The sequence below is a fragment of the Asterias amurensis genome, chromosome 20 (genome assembly GCF_032118995.1).
Source record: "Asterias amurensis chromosome 20, ASM3211899v1".
Classification (NCBI taxonomy): domain Eukaryota; kingdom Metazoa; phylum Echinodermata; class Asteroidea; order Forcipulatida; family Asteriidae; genus Asterias; species Asterias amurensis.
In genome coordinates, this window is record NC_092667.1 from 13,817,621 (window position 1) to 13,840,604 (window position 22,984).

Genomic DNA, 22,984 nt, shown 5'->3' on the forward strand with positions numbered 1-22,984 from the left:
CGAATGAATCTTACCTACGGCGTTAGAAAAAAGTCCTTAGCTACGAACTTTACCCCTGACCTTTCAACTTTGTACTATGAAGGTCAAAAAAGAAATCACATGATAACACAAAATGGCCGCCATCACATCTGAGATCTCTGCTTCGTACGGACAAGAAAATAACAACTAAAGAGTACTAGAGTGACTGTTTTAAAGAAAATTGAAACTCAATGTTAATATTTAAAGCTGTGCACACAGGAAAGATCAGAAGGTATATTTCGTGTGATCTTTTTGGGGGATAATTAAGCTCGAAAACCTTGTTTAAATGTTAACGTCAAAAAAATGTAAATCATGAAATTAAACTTCATCATGCCATGTTTTTTGTATACGTTGCGTGTGTGGGACGGACGGCCCAACATTTCATACTGGTCATGCTGGTGGGGAGTGGTGGTGGCGTGCTGGTACTGCTGCTGGTGGTGTCCTGCCACCACTTTTTCACCCATTTAGGCCTATATTTAAAAAGGAATATCTCATTTTTTAGCCTAATGTTTAATATAAAAGTAAAACTAAACCAAACAATTATTATTAACTATATTTTATTTTATTATTTTTTTATAATTAAAATTAGATAACAAAAGCAAATGAAAAAGTGGTGGCAGGATCATTTTATGAGATACGCAACTTTTCCGATAGCAATTACTATTATTAGAGTAGACTCAGTAACTAGGGTGCTGGGTGCTGTACTCCTTTTTTCGAAATTTTGTACAACCGAACATTTCGACTGTACACTGTGACTGTACAGCGCCCTTGTGTAGTAACTGGGTCGTAATAGTAGTAGACCTTATGCACATGACGTCATTGCAGTACGGCGCCCTCGCCTTTAGGTCAAAAGGAGGTTGTTCATTGGCCAATCTATGTGCGTTTTGATTGTTTCGTCACCATTTGAACTCAAAGATGGCGGCTGGATGACGTCAATGCATAAGGTCTATATTAGATCATGTCTTGTTGTACAGTGATGAAAAGGTACACACAATGTGTTCTTAAAGAAGGATTAGTAAAGTTACCAGTAACCAGTAGTGCATGCATTATTCAAGTTGTGTTGTGGCTGAGCAGCTGAGTCACCACACAATTAGGTTTATCGCGCTGTTGAACCTAAACAAAGGTATAGGTGTTGCGTGCGCGAGTCGTACAAACTGCATAGTAACCGCCCCATATACCTTCCCACAATGCAGTGCGTTTCTGAATCGCGATAAACCTTATGTGGGTTTGATCCTCGGTCCCACAGTTGTGTTCCTTGAGCAAGACACTCTTTTGGCGTTTACATCAGTGTTGTAGCCACGGTGTGCGGTCCTGGGCGGGCCTACCCAGAACTATCAACTTTAGCCCAGCTCTCTGAGCAAAATATACGGTGCTACCCAGCACAGATTTTCCCAGATTGCCCTTCAGCAATGATGGCCCCATATATCTAAACATGAATAATGTTGTAAAACCGCTCGCATTGTGGACTAAATTGGATTTAGAGCCCATCACCAAAATGGGTCTAGCTACAACACTGGTTTACATCCTAATTTTTGGCTTTTCCGAGTAATGAAGCTGAAGAGAGGCTTGTCTGAAACAGCGACTTTGGCTACAGCTACATTTGTACTGTATACATGTGTGATCTAGCCATAGCTGTAGCCGAAGTCGCCGTTTCGAACACTGTCTAATCGTCTTTGTTGCCTGTGTTTATTAAAAAGTTGAATGGAAGCTTTCAGTTACTCAGAAGGACCTACAGACATACGGTATTAGTTAATTCCTTCTTTTTTTTCTAAAAACAAATACAGCCACTACAAGAAAGTCCTTCCACAAAAATAACCTGAAACTTACATGAAGTGAGTCGACTGCAAGGAGTTACCATGGCAGCCCAGAGGGGTAGGGGAGAATTTGGATATGGGTCGCTGGACGCCTCACCCGATGGTCAGTCCCAGGATCAACAATTTGGATCAGGTAGGAAATTACATATTCCGGAACCAGGTGACCAGTTTGCCTTTGACAGACTCGAATTAACCTACAGAACCCTGCAGCAATTGACCTGGTACCCTGTACTTTTCCCATGGTGCACTTTGCTAAGTTCCAATATAAATGAACATTCTCCTGATAGAAGTGCCCCGCACCAGAGGACAATTGCTGTGCTCCTAAGAGCGAAGTTCACAGGCTGCTTTGGTAAAGCATTTGTGGTACTTTTTTTCATCAACAAAGCATCAGCCATGATCTGGGCCCAAAGAATACCCCAACTGGGATGAAACCCATGCAATCAGGAACATGTACATGTAGGGACTAAAAACCCAATCAAGGCTTCAGGTGGAAGCAAAATTTAGAGAGGGGTTCGTAGGTGAAAGGTAGGGACGAAACACATAAGCCAACCTGAATCCCACGAATCCATCACAATCGGTCAATCATTTCTTTTCTGAAGATATCGGGGGTGATTAGTTGAAGGAGAATGTACACATCAAAATCAAGCAAAAAGTATCACTGTAGTTTGGTGATTTGTTCAAAGGTGATTTGTAAAAAAAAGTATCACCCTTTGTGAGACTAACCATTAAGTTAGAGGTAACATGTACGTGTAGTAAACCTGCAATGTATTACAGGTACAACCATACTTAAATGTCTTTTGGTAGGAGTGTTGGCTGTAACTACATAAGCTAGTTTCAGAGCACTCCTCCCAACATATACATGTACAATGTATACAGTTACTTCTTATTAACTTATGTCTCAAAGGAACACGTTGCCTTGGATCGGACGAGTTAGTCTATAAAAAAGCGTTTGTAACCGTTTGTTATAAAATGCGTATGGTTGGAAAGATAATTTAAAAGTAGAATACAATGATCCTCGAAATTGCGTGGTTTTCCTTTTACTGTGCGAACTAACGCGGTCGGCCATTTATGGGAGTCAACCATAAATGGCCGACCGTGTTAGCCGACGAGGTAAAAGGAAAACCGTGCAATTTCGAGGCATGTTTGTGTGGATCATTGTATTCTACTTTTACAGCATCTTTCTACCCATATGCATATTATAACAAACGCTTTTCAAAGACCAACTCGACCGATCCAAGGCAACGTGTTCCTTTAGTGTCTACACTTTGCAAAGCTTCAAACATCACTTATCCGTTGATTTCTCCGCTGCAGGACAAGGCAATGAGTTTTCAGACTTATCACAGCAAGTCAGCTCAGCGCTATTCAAAATCAGCAACAATGGTAAGCATAATCCAGTCCAACAGCTTTATTCCACGTACTGCTTCTCTTTTAAACTTCTTGCCTGGTATATGTTTCCACTTCATCCTACAATCTACATGTAGACTGTTTTACTAAGAGGAATATCAATTCCTATCTTCAGCTATCGTGAATTAATTTCATCTTAAAGGCACTGGACACCTTTGGTAACTGTCAAAGACCAGTCTTGAACAAATGACGGGAGATCACACTGTTATAAAAGAGCATGCTCTATCTTGTTCGTATTTGTCTGTAGTTGCAACTTTGGAGAAGACAGTTCGTCAGATTGGCACTCCCAGTGACAGCGTCATGTTACGCAACAGAATGTAAGCTTCCAAACAGATCTTTTGTATTTTTATTCTCCCAAACTCTAAGGGGGAACAGGGCTTGAATTGGGGAGAAAAATCGACAAGACCTCATGGCTTATAGCTCGAAATGTTGACTTGTCGCGAGACCTATGTAGGCTAGATAATTCAAATTGCCTCCATGCCCCTGTTCATTGCCTTGGTGTCCCTAGTCATTGCCTTGGTCATGTTGGTGCCCTTGGCCATTGCTTGGTGCCCTTGGTGCCCCTGACCATTAACTCGTTGCCCCTGTTCATTGCCTTGGTACCCCTTAAAATAATTCAATAATTCCTTGCCCTCACAAGAAGGAAGTAATGAAGAATTGGGCCTGCTGAATGCCCACCCCCCCCCCAAAAAAAAAGCAAACAAAAAACTAAACCTCCAAAAAGCAAACAAAAAACTAAACCTAAAATTCCAAATTGTAATAATATAATAATCTACCAATATTGTTCGGTTTTTATTTTATTTAGAAGCATAATCAATCTCCCTTCAAAGTTGGAAATAAGTGACCAATTTTGTTTCATGAAAAAAAGGTGAATATTTTTGTTCTTTTATTTACTTTGTCTCCCACAGACAAGCTTCCCTGCAGACGACCAACAAGGTTGTCAGCGACACAACAACGTATATGAAACAGTTAGCAATGATGTCTCGCACAATGGGAAAGGTGGGTTACTAAGACTGTCGGGGTTCTTGCAGATAAGAACAAAATTGCAGACGGATTTGCCGGTGGTCCTGTGGAAAATTTGAGCCGTGCTGCCTCTGTATTCTTCAACTGTGATAACTTTGAAAAGGGCAGCACAACAATACATTCTTGTATCTATGTATTTGCCCTTTCTTAGCTAACTAATTCCAAGCAAAGTTGGTGAGCGTGAGGCTTCAAAAAGTGGGTTTGATAAACAGCGCCCTCTTTGTTCAATTGTAGACAGGATTTTAGGATGAACTACTACATGTACTAGGTTTGTTTTATCTCTCGAGGTGTATGATTTTGTTTAGTTTTTGTCTCATTTGCAGAATTTTCCTGATTTTTAAAATTATTTAAAAAATTATTTAAAGAATTTTCAGGAAATAGGCGTCAACAGAAAAAATATAGATAATATTTGTGTCATTTTTTTTCGTTTTTTTTTTCGAGAATGAAAATTTAGGTGAAAGTTCCTCTTTCGATATGTGAAACAGAAATTCACTTGAAAACAATTATTTCATGCCATTACATGTTTTCTTACTATCTGTTTTGTTTGTTTGTTTAAATCAGTCTTCGAGATTGCAGGTGGACAGGTTATCTAACGAGTTTCATGACTCGGTCCAGAGATATGGAAGCGTTCAAAAGGTTCGTAATTAAAGACAGTTTCGTTCATCTTTTTTCTGTTTCTAGATATTCCATCCATTCAGCTTTCTCCTTTAAAGGCGCTGGACAGTATTGTTAATTATTCAAAATAGTTGTTAGCATAAGAACCTTTTGTTCGTTACTTGGTAACATGCAACAGGGAGCTAAGAGAATATAAAACATTGGGAGAAACAGCTCCCTCTGAAGTAACATAGTTTTTGAGAAAGAGTTAATTTTTCACTTAAATAATAGAAGATTTTAGGCCTGACAACTTGTATGATGAATCTGAAAGCACACGATATTGTGCAGCAAGGGTGTTTTTTCTTTCATTATTACTTTGCAACCTTGATAAGCTTGGGCGATATCACGATATTATCGAATATCGCGATATTAATTTGGAAACGATTTCGATATCGGATGGATTTGGTTTTAATCGAAATATCGATATATCGCGATATCGTGATAATCGCGATAATCGCGATATATCGCAATATCGATTAAATATCGCGATGTATTTGGTAGCTGAGACATCTTGCACCCCATAGGTTTGGAGTAAAACCAGAAGAATATGTCATTAGAACACCTCTCTTAAGCTATGACTGTCTCTTCTACAACTTTCACTTGGAGTTTGAAGACTGATGATGTCAAATTTCATTAATCGCGATTATATCGAATATCGCGATATATTGTCGGCGATATATCGTGAATAAAATAAATCGATATCGCCCAAGCTTAAACCTTGATGCCCAGTTTTCACAGACTTGTTATTTGTTGAAATACACCAAGTGTGAATACTGTTCTTTAACAACTACCAAAGGTATACAGCGCCTTAAACAGGAGTTTGCTAGCCAAATGCTATATCTCCTCGTCTCGGAAAATGACACGAGCATAATGATTTTATTCTTTTATTCCGTACAGAAAGTTGCAAGCAAGATGCGATCCTGTCCGCACATTCCATCAAGACCCCAAAGAACGGTAAGCATTAAATGAACAATGCCATACAGATACGAATAAAAACTAATACTAACTTGTGTTTGCAGGAACAACCATGTAATAATTCTCTTTTGAGGAAGTGGTGGCTCTGAAAAAAGCCGGGTTGGCCTCAACATTTCAAACAATATGCTCTGCTTGTTTTTTTTATGTTGTGGGGATTTTTTTCCTCCCAAACATGCTGAACCATGAGCAGTTCGAAACTTCAGAAACCAAACAAGCTGATATCAGGTACTTTATTTGCAATGTAATGAATAAGTGGTCAGAGTCTCCTAAGTGGAAACTTGTTTGGTGGAGAGCCGCGATATTAATGTAGCTGGGTTAAGGAAGTTCTGAGTTAGGAACCTACAAGTACATTTCCACTGCGATTATTATTATTTTTTTTTTCATTTCATTGTTATAGCACCCTATGTGCGCTTTATAAAATTTGTTATTATTATTATTATTATTATATTCTTTGCGATGATTTTGATCAGGATGATTTGAATCATGATGACAAGGCGTCGCTGATGGAAGACGCCAGGAGGCAAGAGATTCAATCTCAGCTACAGCTACAAGATCAAGAGATCGAGTACGACATGGGTCAATTAGAGGAGACTGAGAAACAGATACGACAGATTGAGGTCAGTAGTTGACTAAGTGTTCGCACTCAAACTAGCTCTATGATGTGGCTGGTCATGGCCTGAAAGCTTAATGGCCTAGCAGTTAGAAGCACCAGATTCAAACTCTGGTGTCTTATCAGCAGAATGTGAGTTCAAGTCCCAGTTGTGACACCTGTGTCCTTAAAGCAAGACACTTAACCGCGATGTTTCGTCCTTCGGATTGGATGCAAAGCTGTTGGTCCCATGTGTTGTGTAACGCCAGAAAAAAAAAATCTGGTGCACTTTATCAAAAAGAGGAGGGGTCATGCCTTGGTGTTCCTGGTTTGATTGGCTGTATATTGCATCACAGCACCTTGTAAAATATTACATGGTGCTATGTACAAGGAGTAGGTCTCGTAGTTCAAATGTAGTCCCCTGAGCGCCACTGTGTGGCGGATATGAGCGTTATGTAAGAAGCAACTGTTATTTTGCTGTGGTCCTTGGTGTTCTATGCACCTGAGGGGGCAAATGTGAACGGATGCGAAGCTAAGGGTGGGGTTTGCCCTGATTTGTTATACCATGGTAATAGAATCCTGTCATAAGGGAAAAGTTTGTTCTAATTTATTCTGATTTCGTTTTTCTTTGACTTTTGTGTTTTCTTTCAGGCATCGATGCTTGATGTGAATGAAATATTTAGAGATCTTAGTGCAATGGTGTCCGAGCAAGGCGAGATAGTTGGTAAGAGATATTACAAACTTATCCCTAGTTTTGTAGACAAAGAGCAGAGTTGGAAATGACCAAAAACAAAAGTTTGTCATGTCTGTTTGTAATTCCAGGCTTGAGATTGAAGGCTCACTTTTCCAATCTCAGAGTTATCATGCAATAACCTTACTCCCAAGCAGGAGTAACTGTTTCATAGGGGAAAAATGGCTGTCTCTTGCAGGCTTGCTAAGGTTGGCAAGACAAGTGTATAAAAAGGTAAACAGATGTCTTCAGCAGCAGATTTCACGAAAGGCTAGGACTAATCTTATCTTGAATTAACTTCTCCTAACTTAGGATTGGTTCAATGCATCCTAACGTCTATGGTTACGCAACCTAACTCGTCCTACATGTAAGTCCCAAAATTAATCCTAAGTTAGGAGCAGTTTGGTGAAACCGACGGCAGGGGACTTTCCCAGTTTACACTTCTGCTGTGATTAGGGGCTTGTTATTGATAACTCATTTGGGTTCTCTCTTTTTTCAGACTCGATAGAAGCAAATATAGAACATGCTGGCAGTAATGTCAAAGAAGCCAACACTCAGCTTCAAACAGCCAGCAAGTATCAGGTAAGCCCAATATCTGTCTTGTAGCTTGCATGACGTTGTTATCCACACACCTTGGCCCAATTACTGACTGGTTCTTAAAGGCACTGGACACCTTTTAAAAATGTTACAAGACTTCAGGTCTGAAGCCTTTTATTAGGCATCTGAAAGCGCATAAATTTGTGCAACAAGGATGTATTTCTTTCAATATTTTCTTGCATCTTCGATGAGCCTAAATGTTTACAGGTTTGCCATTTTATGTTGGGACACACCAAGTGAGAATACTGGTCTTTGACAATTACCAAAGGTGTCCAGTGCCTTTAGCGATTATCAACCAGGGAACAAAAAAGGTGAAGTAACCTCTTTGGAGCACAGTCATGGTAGCACATAATCTTTGTGAGGAGTAGCACTGTGTATTGAGAGAGTTGTGACAGCTTGCAATTAGAAGCCATGTCCAAAACGACAATTTTGGCTACAGCTACTGCTAGATCAGCGCGTCTGCCAGTGTTGAAGAATAGGCAGACGAGTGCAATTTAGCTGTAGCTGTAGCCGCAGTTTATGTATATTTCAGACAAAAAAAATGCATGTGCGCACACAGGGTCGCAGACCACACATTGGGTTGTTCTGCATGTGGAATGAAAATGGCGTCCAGCAACCACATTTTACTAAAGGAGACTGGTCTCTCTATGTCGCATCTCTCTCAATACACAAATCTGGTAAGGAATAAAAGTTGATGAGTAGGGTACCAGGGCCAGTTGCAACAATGTAAATGTTGGCTTGTTACCCGTTTCTGCTGAGCAAGAGTCTTCGTACTTAGTACGTTTTTGTGCCTGCAGGATTTTTAATAAACTAGGGCTTGTTCTTCCCAAGTTTATAGAGCTTCTTACCAAAGAAGTCTGGGTTTACGGCACCTTGTGAAGGGCACAATTCTTTTGGCAGGATTCCTTGGTGAGATCCGGTAGAATACCAATAGTTGCAGCGCCCTCTATCTTTATGCCTTTCAAACATGTACAGTGGGCGGTGCACAATATGTAGATCTGAACAATGTTGTTTGTATGGCTCACAAACACCATGGTGTTTGGAACCAAGACTACCCCTTCCCCCTCGCACACACCCCATGACATGGTGACTGTTATCATTGGGATTTTTTGCACCTCATTTCTGTATTGTGCACTCCCGTTCTTGTCTTTGTTTTTTTCAATTTTACAGAAGAAGGCACGCAACAAACAATGTTGTTGTTTCATTGTTATGATTGTTATTGCGCTTGTCATCACTGTCATTCTCATCATAAAGTTCCATTGACGTCATCCTAGGGGAGGGGCGATAGACGTCTGTGTATGCAACATTTATCATGGTTCACTTGCCTTGGTATTTGAATCCACATCACATTTGGTAAATTTCCTTAAGCCTGGGTCACACCAAACAAAAACATCCAAACACGTCCTGAGAAAATATGGTCTGGCTATAATATAGTTTTAACTTGAAATGTCTATAATGTGACCGTAGTTACTTAAATTCTGGTAATGAGTTGTGTCTGTCTATGAACGGGATGGACATGAACGTGCTAAAAACGGAACCTGCCTGTGTGCATAGTACATCGAAATGACACCTGACTGCACCACATCTAGCCTGTCCATAGTAAAATCCAAGTATGGCAACCCGTTCGAAGTACCTCCTTCTTGTCTTAAATACGTTACCACTCCGTCTAGTTGCAGGACAGGACGTTCACTCGAGAATTTTGAGCAGGCTCAAATTTCTGGAGTACCTTTCCGATCAAACCTGTCTGTCCGGTCCATGGGCCGGTCCATGAAGTTCGGAAACAGACCGTACATTGCTACTAGGTCCACTCTGTTTGCAAACATGTACAGTTTCAGTCCGTTCGGCTACATTTTTCAGGACGTGGTGAGAAAGAGTTCGGTGTGATGGGGGTATTAGTGAGTTGACCAACCATGAAAAACAATTCAACTGTTATGGTAGCACATCTTAGCACATCTGTTTGCATTTGGGTTGGGTGTAGGTGCACTCACCATAATGGGATGCGATCAAGCTACATGAGTTGGTTGTCAAAAATATCTGTATGGAGAAAAACAGGCCAACAAGGGTGACGTTTTCAAAAAAAATATTTTCAATGATTCAAATGTCTTAATTGGTGATTGGCATAGTTAATCTTTTTAATCAAAACCATAGTAGATGATATTGACTGGTCAGACAGTAGGAGGGTTGACTTTGGATGCATTCACCACTTGATGTAAGTTTGTTGACTGGCTTACTTCATTGTCAGCTAACTCGAACACAGCCTCAAACTGTTTGATTTTCTCTTTCACAGAAAAAGGCTCGACGAACCTTTGGCTGTATCGTCATATGTGTAGTGATCTTAGCCATTGTCGTCGCCATTATTCTCGTTGTAACTTTGAAATAGAGGTTTGAAAGAAAAATAAAACAGAAGAAATAAAACAAGGTTTGAAAAACATCGTTCAAAGTTAAGAATACTTGCACATTGTACATAAATGCAGAAAGTACTGAAAGGGTTTCAGAGAGAGTTGTACAGAATGCGCAGGAAGTATGAACCATGCTTTACAAAATGTAAAAGGGAAAACTTGTGGAGGCGAAGTTGACGAGTCTGTGCTATTAATTTTATTTTGCTACTAATAATGAGTGCATTTAAACCAAGGTTTGAAGGAATAGCATTCTGGGGCCTTTCTCAAACCTCGGATTATGCTCCGTCTATAGCTTATGCTCCACGCGCTGCGACGTAGTGGAAAGGCAGCTCAACCTTCAGGCCTATATGCCTCTCTTAAAGGAACACGTTGCCTTGGATCGGTCGAGTTGGTCTTTGAAAAGCATTTGTATTAACTGTTTTTTATAAAATGCATATGGGGAGAAAGATGTAGTAAAAGTAGAATACAATGATCCACACAAACATGCCTCGAAATTGCGTGGTTTTCCTTTTACCTCGTCGACTAACACGTCGGCCATTAATGGGGGTCAAAATTTTTACTCCCATAAATGGCCGACCATGTTAGTTCGCACAGTAGAAGGAAAACCACGCAATTTCGAGGCAAACTTGTGTGGATCATTGTATTCTACTTTTACAACATCTTTCCAACCATATGCATTTTATAAAAAACGGTTACAAACGCTTTTGTTTTGACCAACTCGTCCGATCCAAGGCAACGTGTTCCTTTAAAGTCACCTGGAAATATAATTTTTTTTCTTTCAAACATAAGAGTATATGCTTACACCTGGTCGGCATTGCCGGAAAAAAACAAAACATTTTTTTTTTGATACGTACAAACTCACGACTTGGTCCGTACATGTACTTTGCAATTGTGTTTACTCTACGCATTACAGGCAAAGTCTGCCTCGATTGACGTCACGAACAGCGCCCTCTCGGGTCGGGGTCTACTCTTAAATTTGTAAATAACATAAGAACTGTTTTTTTTAAAACCTTAGTTAACTGTTTATTCACATTCAACTCATCAAAACACATATATTAGAGACAAAAGCTTTATTTTGAAAAAATACCACTTCCAGGTGACTTTAATATTTATGCATGAGGTACGTCAAACGTGGCCGTAGGCGCAGCCACTTCAAGTGGTGGCGGACGTGCACCCTTAGCCATATTTTGGGAAAAAATTATGACGTCATGCATAAATATTAAGAGAGGCATATACTCTTTGGAGCAGCGTTTACTTTTTGCACGCGATGGTGGTACGAACATCGGAGGTTGCCTAGAGCCGGAGCCCAAGCCGAGATTTGAGAAATGCCCTTGGTCCATTTATTTATGAATGAGAATTTGGACTATATTTGTAGACGAGTTCTTTGTAGAACTAAACTAAGTTAACTCATAGTACAGAAGTCTATGATAATGGTGCATTGTTGTAGATTAGAACGCAAGTTTACATTATTGTTATTATTTTTTGTAAATTGTCTGGTTTTGAATGTTACTCAGTACAGGCGATTACCCTATACACTGATGTTAATCAAGCGCTGTATACTCAGTAACTGTCCTGAGTCTGTGAAAAAAATCCACAGGCAAATCACTTCGTGTGGGATTTTTTTTCAGAGATCTCGGGAAAGTTTAAAATGGATAGTTAGTGCATTGGTGGCACAGCTTACTGGATCCACCTAAGTGCTTTTGCCAGGCAATCACATAATTATTAGATTTCTGTTTGAAGCTCTACTGTATGGAGGATAAATTATAATGTATATATTTGTTGTCTTGTAATATGAATAAAACTTTTTCTTTGGTCCAAATTAATGGCTTTGGCAGTTGGCTCTGGCCAGTACTGGCACTGGCTAACTCGCTGAAAATTTATCTTTGGATGCAACAATTAGCGTGATATTGAGAAGGCTTTATAACAAATGAAGTTTTTAAATAGTTTGGTTTGAACAATGAAAAATTTTCTGGAGCGAGACTCGAACCAACGACGACCAGATTAACATACCTGCGCCCCGCCAACTGAGCTATCCAGCCCCCTATATCGCGTCGGCAGTCTCCCAATATCTTTAAGAAGCATTTTGGGTGTGAACTTTTAGAAGCCCTTTGGGATTGAAAGCATGATATTAAAAACAATTATTTTACTGGGGTAGCGTGCTTCCATTTTCAGTTACTTGCCCTGCATTTGCAAAATAATATTTTTAAACGTTTCTTTGCTGTCTTTGACCAATAGAGTATAATATTTTACAATATTTTGTACCAGTACTGAACTCAACCGCACTGCTTTTTATCAATTAATATGATAGTTTTTCAGAATCAGGTTATGACCCCAATTCAATTTTTTTCATATTACTAGTTATGGTTTACTTTTTATATACCTTATACAAATGATGTCTAAAGAAGGTTCTGTAGCTCATTGGCTGATTCTATGTGCGCTCATAATGGTATTTATGTCGTTTTACCTCTAAGATGGTAGCTTGAGCATTCAATGTGTAAGGCACATTCTAAGAAAGAAATATATATACAGGTTTTAAAGGCAGTGGACACTATTGGTAATTACTCAAAATAATTATTAGCATAAAACCTTTCATGGTGACGAGTAATGGGAAGAGGTTGATGGTATAAAACATTGTGAGAAACGGCACCCTCTGAAGTGCCATAGTTTTCAAGAAAGAAGTAATTTTCCATGAATTTGATTTCGAGACCTCAGATTTAGAACTTGAGGTCTCAAAATCAACCATCTAAACGCACACAACTCTGTGTGACAAGGGTGTTTTTTCTTTCATTATTATCTCGCAAGTTCGATGGCCGATTGAGCTCAAATTTTTCACAGGTTTGTTATTTTATGTATATGTTGAGATACACCAATTGTGAAGGCTAGTCTTTGACAATTACCAATAGTGTCCACTGCCTTTATTGGCACTGGGCGACTTTGTTAATTGTCAAATATTCTCACTTGGTGTATTTCAACATGTGAAGAAAAATAACAAACCTGTGAAAATTTGGACTCAATTAGTCATCGAATTTGCAAGAGAATATTTAAAGGGCACAAATTTGTGCGCTTTCATAAAATATAAAAAGGCTTCAGGCCTGAAGTCATTTATTATTTGAGTGAGAAATTACCTCAACAATTATCTCAAAAACTATGTTACTCCAGAGGTAGCCGTTTCTCACAATAGTTTTTACTATATCAACATCTCTCTATTGCTCGTTACCAAGTAAGTTTTTATGCTAACAATTATTTTGAGTATTTACCAATAGTGTCCAGTGCCTTTAATTTAATATAACCATGAATATTTTATGTTTTGTTTACATTTTAAAATACTTTGATTCTTTTTAGTCTTCGTTCGAGCATATTCAGGCCTTTTTATAGGGGCATGCATACTAATCGCTTGCAGGCTTAGGATCAAGCAGGACCCAATTTCATAAAAACCTAAAAACTTGCTAAGCACAGAAAAGTATTGCTTAGCAGAAAAAGTTTACCACCCAAAATTACATTAAGTTAACATTGTATGACAATAACCCAACTCAATTTTTGTTTAGCAAAGAAATTTGTCAAGCAGTGTTTTCTGTTTAACAGCTTTGTGAAATTGGGCCAAGATCTCTTAGTGTTAGGTAATTATGAAGAATTTACACCAATTTCTGTGCATTTACATCAAAAATTGGTGAAGACATTGTCAAAATAATATACTATAGAGTATTTTGGAATTTGAAGATAGCAAGATTGTGTCTAGCTTCTGTATATTTCGTGTAATGAGAATCAAATAATAAGATGAAATAATTATTTAAGCTGTATGAGTGTCACTGTGAAGTTTATTTACCAAAAAGTGGGCAATCTTTCAGATTTGGGTTTTTTGGAAAAAACAAATTGTTCAAATGGTACAAAAACGGACTTTTGAAAACGTTTTGGGGGAGTGGCATGTAAGGTTGAGGTCACATACAAACCAACGTTTTCGCCTTTACCCATTCCAGAGGGAAATTGTACCAATATTTGACTTGTAACCCAATCACATGAAAAAACAACCTGTATAGACTTTTTGCCGTTCAAGAGAGCGGCTGTACCCAACTTCATTTTTATTGCGCTTAAATTAAATATGTGGATATTATGTTTTGTCTCCTACAAAAAGTACCCAAAACCCTTTAACAATTTTTAACCGAGGTTACTGTGTCTAGACGTCGTAAATAATCACTTAAAAACCACCCGTGCGTATAATTTCAGACGCAACTGTCCACCACACTCACAGTAAAAGACTGGGCCCAATGTCATAAAGAAAAAGAAAAAATACTGCTCAGCCGTTCCTTTGCTAAGCAACATTTGAGGGGGCTACCAGCCACAACAATGCAAACTTTAAGTATAGTTTTGGCTGGTAATCTGTTTCTGCTAATCAATTTTTGCGTGCTTGGCAAAAAAAAATTCTTTCAATGTTCTCTTGCAACTATAAAGATGACCAGTTGAGTCAAATTTCCGTGTTACCACAAACCAAATAATATAAATATTGTTCCCTCACCATGCAATGTCTGAAATCTACAGACATCAATGCATTTTTATCATGTGACATGTTAAGAGGTAGTTGCACTCCGAACGTTTGGCGCCATCGTTTCGATTCAAATTAAAAAATAATGATCCCATATAAAATGCAAATAACCACATTACGCACATGTTCAACAATAACATAATGTTTCTACATACGCAGTGTCTGGACAGGGAAGATAAAAAAATTAGCGTATCGTCATTCTTTTTCGTGACACACACGCCTCAAGAAGCGTCTGTGAATTTGAACCCTGCGGTGATGAATTGTTAAAATGATCAACTATTTGGTTAAGTCGAATTACGCAACATTACATTTGAATAATCATAAAACGAAATCGAATGACCCTTTTCAGTTGCATTCGATTTCGCGCGAAATGGATTAGCTTGGAGATTAAATTGGCTGCTCATTTTCCGAAATTGACCGAGAAAACCTATATGCGTTGTTTGAAGGGGGGTGGAAACACCATAAATTAAAAGGACGCGTTTGAAGTATTTTTTGAAGCTTTGCATGGTTTGGATAAGTAAGAGGACATTATAATGGTAGGCGTTTTCTTGGAAATTCTTCAGACCCTAGATGTAACCAGCATCATACCCTCAACATTGTGTAACAATTACACCCCCCCCCCCCCCCCACGCCACCCCAACACCCCAATTCAAACTGCTATGCAGTTCCACACCCCACCAAGCACACCGGCCCCTAACCTCGCCTTCACCGGGGCCCAAAAGTGAACAAAGGATTTTGCTAAAATCACTTAATTATTTAACCATTATAACACATTTTGAGTCAACCATAATAATATACCGAGGAATCCCCACCCCTCGTTTCGATGGGGTTGGGTGGGGAGACGGTGCTTGGCGATTGTTTTGTGGTTTGGGAAGGGACACTTCATGTGCTTGTTGGTGATGAGCAGGTCACCGAGCACGGGTGGTAAAGATGTGCCCATCCTCATCCACCAAACACAGGGCCCAATTTCATAGAGATGACGCAGTAAAATGCTTCACAATGTTCTGCTTTATAGCAGAAATTAGCAGGATACCAGTCACAACTTGTAGTGACAGGTGCGGTACTTTGGCTGGCAACCTTATTCTGGTAAACAAAGTTTTTGTTTCGCTCGGCTAGTTTGTGCTACGAAATTGGGCCCTATGCACAATTTCATAAAGCTGTTAATAGGCATAAAATACTGCTTGAAAAATGTCTGTGCTAAGCACAAAAAAGAGTAGTGCATTTTTACAACAATTTTAATCTTATGTCGGCAGGTAACCTTGTTGAGCAACACTTGTCTATGCTTAGCCAATTATTTTTGTGTAATACAAGCTTTAATTAAATTGGGCCCTGGTTATTTTGCTTATGAACTCGTAACTCGTTAAGGTAGAAAGTTTCGAGTTAAAAAAAAATGAAAAAAGGCTGAATATGCCCCAGTTTAAGTTCGACGCCATCAGTGACTAGAGACCACCAGCATGTATTTTTTATTTGCTTTAACCGCAGCCATTATTTTAATCATGTATGAACTTTTTACGCTGTCACTGAAAACTCCCGGGCCTCATAAACTTGCAAAAAGTCGCTCCTTTTGATTTAATTTAAACAAAATATTTAAATTAAACGGCAATTTAGGACACCTTTGGGTTGGTTAATGTCAAAGACCAGGGCCCAATTTCATGGCTCTGCTTACCGTAAGCACAGAATCGGCGCTTACGGAAGCAGGGAATTCTGTGCTTACGGCAAGCGTATTTCACGGGTTAGCAGCGAATTTGGGCTTCTGCGCGTGCGTACTTCACGTTTACTAGGCATTCTACGCTTAGAGGGCTAGCGCAGAAATTCGGTGCTTGCACGTAAGCGGGGAATCGCGATCGTAAGCGCAGAATTCGGCGGTAAGCAGAGCCATGAAATTGGGCCCAGTACTCTCACTTGGTGTATCCGAACTTGTATGCATTATTTGCGAACACTTGGGCTCAATATGTCATCGTAGATGCAAGAGAATAATGAAGAAAAAAACTTCCACAAAGTGTATTCTTTCAGATGCATCATTTAAAAAGGCTTCAAGCCTTAAGTTTTTAAAATTTGAGTGAGAAATTACCTCTTCTCAATTTGCACATTACCTCATTTGAGCCGTTTCTTACAATGTTTTATACTCAACACTCAACAGCTGTCCATTGCTCGTTAATACCAAGTAGGCCCTATAGTTTAATTTCGCGCTTATGCCCACAACCATCTTTTCCTGAAAAGGACTGGAGAAAGTCTACTCCCCATAAAACTTTACTATGAAAATTATAAATGTACGGGGCATAACCCTGGTATATTTTTAAAGGGCCTTGCAGCCAGTCAGTTGAATCCAACCATAGAGAAACCACGCAGGGCATGTGTGTCATTCCCACTATGCCGGTACACGGGAATACACGTGCGAAAACTAGCTGCAACATCATGTAAAGCCGGCAAAAGTGGGTGATTTTTGCCGCGCTTTTTCGTCATGGCATTTAGGAGGTAATCACGGCAAGGGCGTCATTCTTTTCGTCTTCAAAGGGGCATTGTGGTGACTCTATTATGGCCAAGCAACTGACCATTGTGTGTTCTTGTTCGCGCCCAAATCTAAACGGTGTTACGTCACGAGAATGACTAAGATTTTTCAAGTGATTATCAACCTACTGTGGAGACACTTGGTGCCCTTTGGGATTTACAAAAAGTACCTCAAGAGATTCAGACGGTACGAATCTGCAGAGAATCTGTGCAAACATTCGAGCTCAGACGACGACTTGAGACACTTAGCGAGAAACAGAAGATACCGTTCCGTTGGTGAGACCGACTGTAATTGGTATAGAACTAATTCGTATAGAGAACTGGAACTAAGAAGTATGCCGTGTGATACAACAGACAACTGGGTGAGGTATCAGGACGACAACATGGTGATTCCATGCAACGGACAAGTCAACTCGGCCTTTGTGACCAACTCGACTCACGAGGACAGCAATGGTAATGGCTGCATGACTTTGAATGATAATTGGGTAAATGATAATTGCAACACTAAAATTACTCAAACGGACTTCAGCATCGATGGTGTGATTGGAAGTGGCGGATTCGGTTCGGTGTTCTTGGGGCGGTACGGTGGCCGGCGTGTTGCCGTGAAAAGCCTGCGACAGCGCACTAAAAACAGGGAGGCAAGCCGGCAAAGTTTCAGGGCAGAATTCAACGCACTGTACCTCAGACATGACAATATCGTCAGCGTGTTAGCCACTACAGCTTTCGAGGACTTTGAAGCCGGTGCATTTATCATTATGGAATATGCAGGTAGGCGCAATCTGCAACAGATAATTAACGACCCTGGGAGAAGTCTAACTCCCACGCGGAGAACCAAGTATGCTGTGCAAATCATCCGGGCACTGCACTACACCCACTCGCAGGGTATTGCACACCTAGACGTAAAACCAGCCAATGTGATCGTGGACAGCAACGACATCTGTAGACTAGCTGACTTTGGTTGCTCGCAAAGAGTTCACGATGGTGAAGGTAACATCTCCTTTACGAGCCCCTCCCATCTCACCGGCACATTTGCCTACCGTGCACCAGAGCTTCTTCGCGGCAGAGCACCCACGACCAAAGCAGACATTTATTCATTCGGTGTAACCTTGTGGCAGATGCTGACCAGAGAGACGCCATTTGCAGGTGAGAACCAACATGTGGTTATTTTTGGTGTCGTTGCCCATAACCTCCGCCCGAGCCTTCCCGAGAACGCTAACGAAGCCTGGTATGAGAGTCTAGTCAGGAAATGCTGGGAGGGGAGCGTCTCTAAACGACCAACCGCAGCAGAGATGATGGTTGCCCTGGAAAGCCGAGTAGATGGTGACGAGTCACAAACCTGAAGAGACACTGTTTTGACGGCTTGAATGCAGTCTACGAGTTTCTCTGAGAGGTGATTTTTTATTGCCGTTTGTGTGAGTTATTCACAAGTGCCGATTTTTATGAAGTCCTTGGCTTTTATTGAGTAGCCAGGTGAATTTGACAGTCCGCTTGCCTTTACTTTTTGAGTCTAAGGTAAATTAACCAATGGACTCCGTCATGGCCTAAAGACAGTACAACCGTTATTTTTTTTAACACTATTTTTTACTACCTGGTGTGAATATTTTAACGGTTTTTCTTTGTTGCAACATTACTATTTCATCGAGAATATTTTCAACCATAGTTTCAGCCGTGAGGTTCATTTTAACTTCCATGCAATCGAAATTGAAATTATGACAATTTGCAAAATATTGATCTGTGACCAAAATGAGGTTGATCTGTCGTTTTAAAATGCATTATGTGACAGTACTAATTGACAGAATTTTGATTTGCATATCAGTCACGTGATTTGAAGTTCCAATTCTCACCTAGGCAAGTATTAGTTCTGATTATTTTTAAATAAGTTGTTTATATCCTTAACATTTTTGAATTTATAAATGATTGTTTTATATATTATTCTCAGTGTATTTATTATGTTGTTAAATTCTTGAAATGCTATATATTTTGAAATAATAACTTTTTATCTTAATTGGAGAAAATACAAAAAATATAAGCGTGTATTTTGTTTTCTAATATTATGTTTTCAGTGTAAAGTGCAATATAATACTAAAGTGCCTTTCCTCACCATAGTGAGAAGCTTTTAAACATAACTCACCATTCCAATTTCAGGTTTGTAATATAATCAACTTCCGAATACGAACATTATTTATTTTCTTATCAAATTTAGTTTCTTGCATAATATATATGTCTTTGTATAAGAGTTTGTATGATAAATATTTTGATGTTTTTGTAAAAATTATCTGGATAAATTAAAAATCGGGTTTCATAATCACATATGTTCTTCAAATGTGCCCGATTGGAAGAATTTTGTTGGGAAAACGTTTTTATTCAAAAGGTAAAACCTGAAAATGTTTTGAAAGGAAATGTTTTAAGTTGCACATCTGGGAAAATGGCGTGTGGTCTTTTGGTCTGTCGAGTTTAGAACACTAACAAGAGTGGATTTCTAAAGCAAAATGGAAATGAAATTTGTGTAACTTTTTTTTCACGATATCAGAACACATCATTGGAATTTTCTCCTCGGGAATACTAATCATCACTCTTTATCTATAATTGGCTACATTTAGGTAAATTTAAAAATAAATGCAAAGGGATTTTGTTGTGTGGTATTGACCTTTCTATTGTTGATGAATAAACGCCGATTTGGGGTGGGGGGCGTCGAATGCAACTATAACATTCACTTGTGTTAACAGATGTTGTGACCCAATTCAACAATTTCTGCAAACTTCTGACATAATCGGTTGCTTTGTTTCCAACAGATAAACACTATTATTTATTGTTTACATTTCGTGTGACATTTTTTTTTACAAACTGTGGCCATCTGTTTTTGTTTTACATTAATGGCTTTCCATAGTTCTTTTCACTAATGCCTTTATACATGTTGTGGTGTTTACTGTTTGGTTTTCCTTTGTGAAATACGGGTCGACTGGAAATTAAAATTGTGCATCAACTTTTCTAATAATTATTCTTTGTATTTTGACAGAAGTGACCGTACAAATATCGAGTCCTGTTTGAAGTATGTGGGTTATCACAATTTGATGTATAGCCCTATACTCTCCACTCGAGTCTATAAAATTATTGGTATTCATTTATTTATGATTTTATGGTTTTTTTATTGCGGGTTATTGTTTTGTGCATGAAAATGTATCTGCAAATGTATTTCGCGAGTGTTTACTTTTACATGTCGATATACTCGCAGCAATGAACGGCCCATTAACAATGTGTGCACACAACCAAAATAGACGCACGCCTTCAATGTGGCTCAATTTAAGAATTGTACAAATCAAATCATTATTTTGGGAAATAATCAGAAGCCCTAGGCCTAAGTCTATCTTAAACGTGGGAAACTCATTAATAATTCATGGGTTTGCCTTTACTGCTGGTTGAATGGTTATATCCCAAAACAACGTGAGCTTGTGAACACATTTTTGTCCAAACCAACCATCTGAACCTGTACAACGCCCACCAGGCCAGTGCAGCCCCGCACAAAACCAACAAGGCGGCTTGCGATCAACAAAAATGATGAATACGATGGAAAAGGGGACCTTGACAAATCAGAGTGATCTGTTCGTAAATAACTTGTGTACTTTGTTTTTGTAATTTGTTTGGTCCAGTATGTTATGTATTTTATAGTGGTATACGCTGGTCGTTCTTCTTGTGATTTATTTGTAATATTTTGATTTGATTGGATTTAATAAAATAATGTTAAAATAAAAGTTGGATAGAGTGTCCATTATTTGTTGTCTACATTCAACACCCCGACCCCCCCCCTACAAAAATAATTACAGTTCAACAAAATACTATTTCCACTCTCCGGCAGTTATATACATCTTAATAAATGTTTTGGATAACGAGAAGGGACGCCCCCTTCCCCCGCGCCCAGTGCCGCTTTCGCATGCAATTATGTCCTCTATGCAATACTCTATCCGGAGGACATTATTGCATATGCAATAATGCCCGCCGGACGGTTTTGCATATGCAATCGTGTCCACCTGGACGCTGCTGCATAATGCATTTGTGTCCACCCGGACACATTTGCATATCCAGTTGTGTCCGCCCCGTGTAAAACCGTTTAAAAAAACATTTATCAAGCTAAGTGCATGTCATGAATTGAACGACATGGGAAATGTTCGGCCGCTTAAAATACGTGAATACTGCCTATACGTAGGTTCAGTGCATGCACGCTCGCTTATTGTACCGCCGGACGGTTTTTGCATGGAAGGCACTAAATACTAAACTCCACAGCGGTTCGGCCCATCGGAGAATACCCGAGCGAGAATGACCTTATGACGTCATTTTGCATATGCTTGCATCTTTTAGACATGAAAATATTAACAACCAGGTCCTAGTGGTTAGTCCACTCTTATGTAACAACTCCCCAAACCTGTTGCTACAAATGTACTTGAATAAAGAGGTCTGAAGCAGTGCTTGCATCTTTTAAACATGAAAATATAAACAACCAGATAGTCCACTCTTATGTAACAACTCCCTAAACCTGCTGCTACAAATGTACTTGAATAAAGAGGTCTGAAGCAGTGCTTGCATCTTTTAAACATGAAAATATAAACAACCAGGTCCTAGTGGTTAGTCCACTCTTATGTAACAACTCCCAAAACCTGCTGCTAAAAATGTACTTGAATAAAGAGGTCTGAAGCAGTACTTGCATCTTTTAGACATGAAATCATTAACAACCAGGTCCTAGTGGTTAGTCCACTCTTTTGTAACAACTCCCCAAACCTGCTGCGTGGGGGATCGTCGCGAACCGTGCCGGAATGTTCCGAGAGCACACGAAAAGTTCCGAACCGCTGTAAAGGGTTAGTTTTTAGTGCTTTCCTTTTTGCATAGCCCCGGACACGATTGCATATGCAAAAGTGTCCGGAGCGGACAGTATTGCATGGCGGACACAATTGCATCTGACACCTGACTCTTCTTCTGGGGTATGCTTCTCAATACATCAAAATTGCCACGACTGTCGTAGTGCTTTTCAATGGGGATTTTTTTCTTTCTTCTAAAATCGATTCAACAAAAGCAATCTAATAAATAAATACACCTTTTAGAAGGGCAACAGTAGGCCTCTATCATAGAGAAACAATATTGCGACCGGAAGTAAAACTCAATGTTTCCAAAAGCTACGCGAAAACTTGACGGTAAAACGGCGTTAGGCCTGTAGCACAGTAAGTTTGAACATTTTTCCAAAAAACAAGCTTCGTTAATTTTCAAAATGGAACTTATAGTTTTAGTAATTTTATCAACATTATTAAAGGCAGTTGACACTAGGTAAGTATTGGTTATTACTCAAAATAATGATAAGGATAAAACCTTATGTTACGAGTATTCAATGGTATAAAACATTGTGAGAAACCCCCTCCAAGTATGTAAGCCCTAACGTAGTTTCGATAATAACAGTCATTTTCCACGAATTTGATTTCAGAGAAATCGGAATTAAATTTTGAGGTCTCGAAATCAAGCATCGAAAGCACGACTTCGTGTGACAATGGCTTTCTTTTCTTTCAATATCTCGCAACTTCGACGACCAATCATTGAGCTAAGCCCAACACAGGCAGTTGTTATTTTTATGCATCGTTGAGATACACCAAGTGAGACTGGTCTTTGACAACGACCAATAGTGTCCGGTATTATGCTCTAAGTATTTAATTTTAAAATTAATTCCAGATAGTTTTTAGAGTCTGCCATCTTGCAACC

At 39.3% G+C, this 22,984-nt stretch overlaps 2 protein-coding genes across 3 annotated transcripts; both read left to right on the forward strand.

Moving 5' to 3' along the window:
• The first annotated feature begins 115 nt into the window (after positions 1-115).
• On the forward strand, positions 116-10,641 carry LOC139952617 (syntaxin-7-like). Of its 2 annotated transcripts, none has more exons than XM_071951817.1 (11): positions 116-250; positions 1,803-1,965; positions 3,144-3,212; positions 3,484-3,553; positions 4,145-4,235; positions 4,821-4,895; positions 5,811-5,867; positions 6,359-6,505; positions 7,129-7,201; positions 7,707-7,789; positions 10,092-10,641. In XM_071951817.1, exons 2-11 carry the CDS (start codon positions 1,875-1,877, stop codon positions 10,182-10,184), a joined length of 849 nt encoding a protein of 282 aa, XP_071807918.1. In that variant the 5' UTR covers positions 116-250; positions 1,803-1,874; the 3' UTR covers positions 10,185-10,641. The 2 variants fall into 2 exon arrangements, with proteins under 2 accessions (XP_071807918.1, XP_071807917.1); XM_071951816.1 differs by lacking the exon at positions 10,092-10,641 and adding an exon at positions 8,975-9,665.
• Positions 10,642-17,091: 6,450 nt separating this feature from the next.
• Positions 17,092-20,998, forward strand: LOC139952168 (serine/threonine-protein kinase mos-like). Its single transcript, XM_071951186.1, has one exon. The coding sequence runs from the start codon at positions 17,344-17,346 to the stop codon at positions 18,586-18,588; it is 1,245 nt and encodes a 414-aa protein (XP_071807287.1). The 5' UTR covers positions 17,092-17,343; the 3' UTR covers positions 18,589-20,998.
• Positions 20,999-22,984: the final 1,986 nt, after the last annotated feature.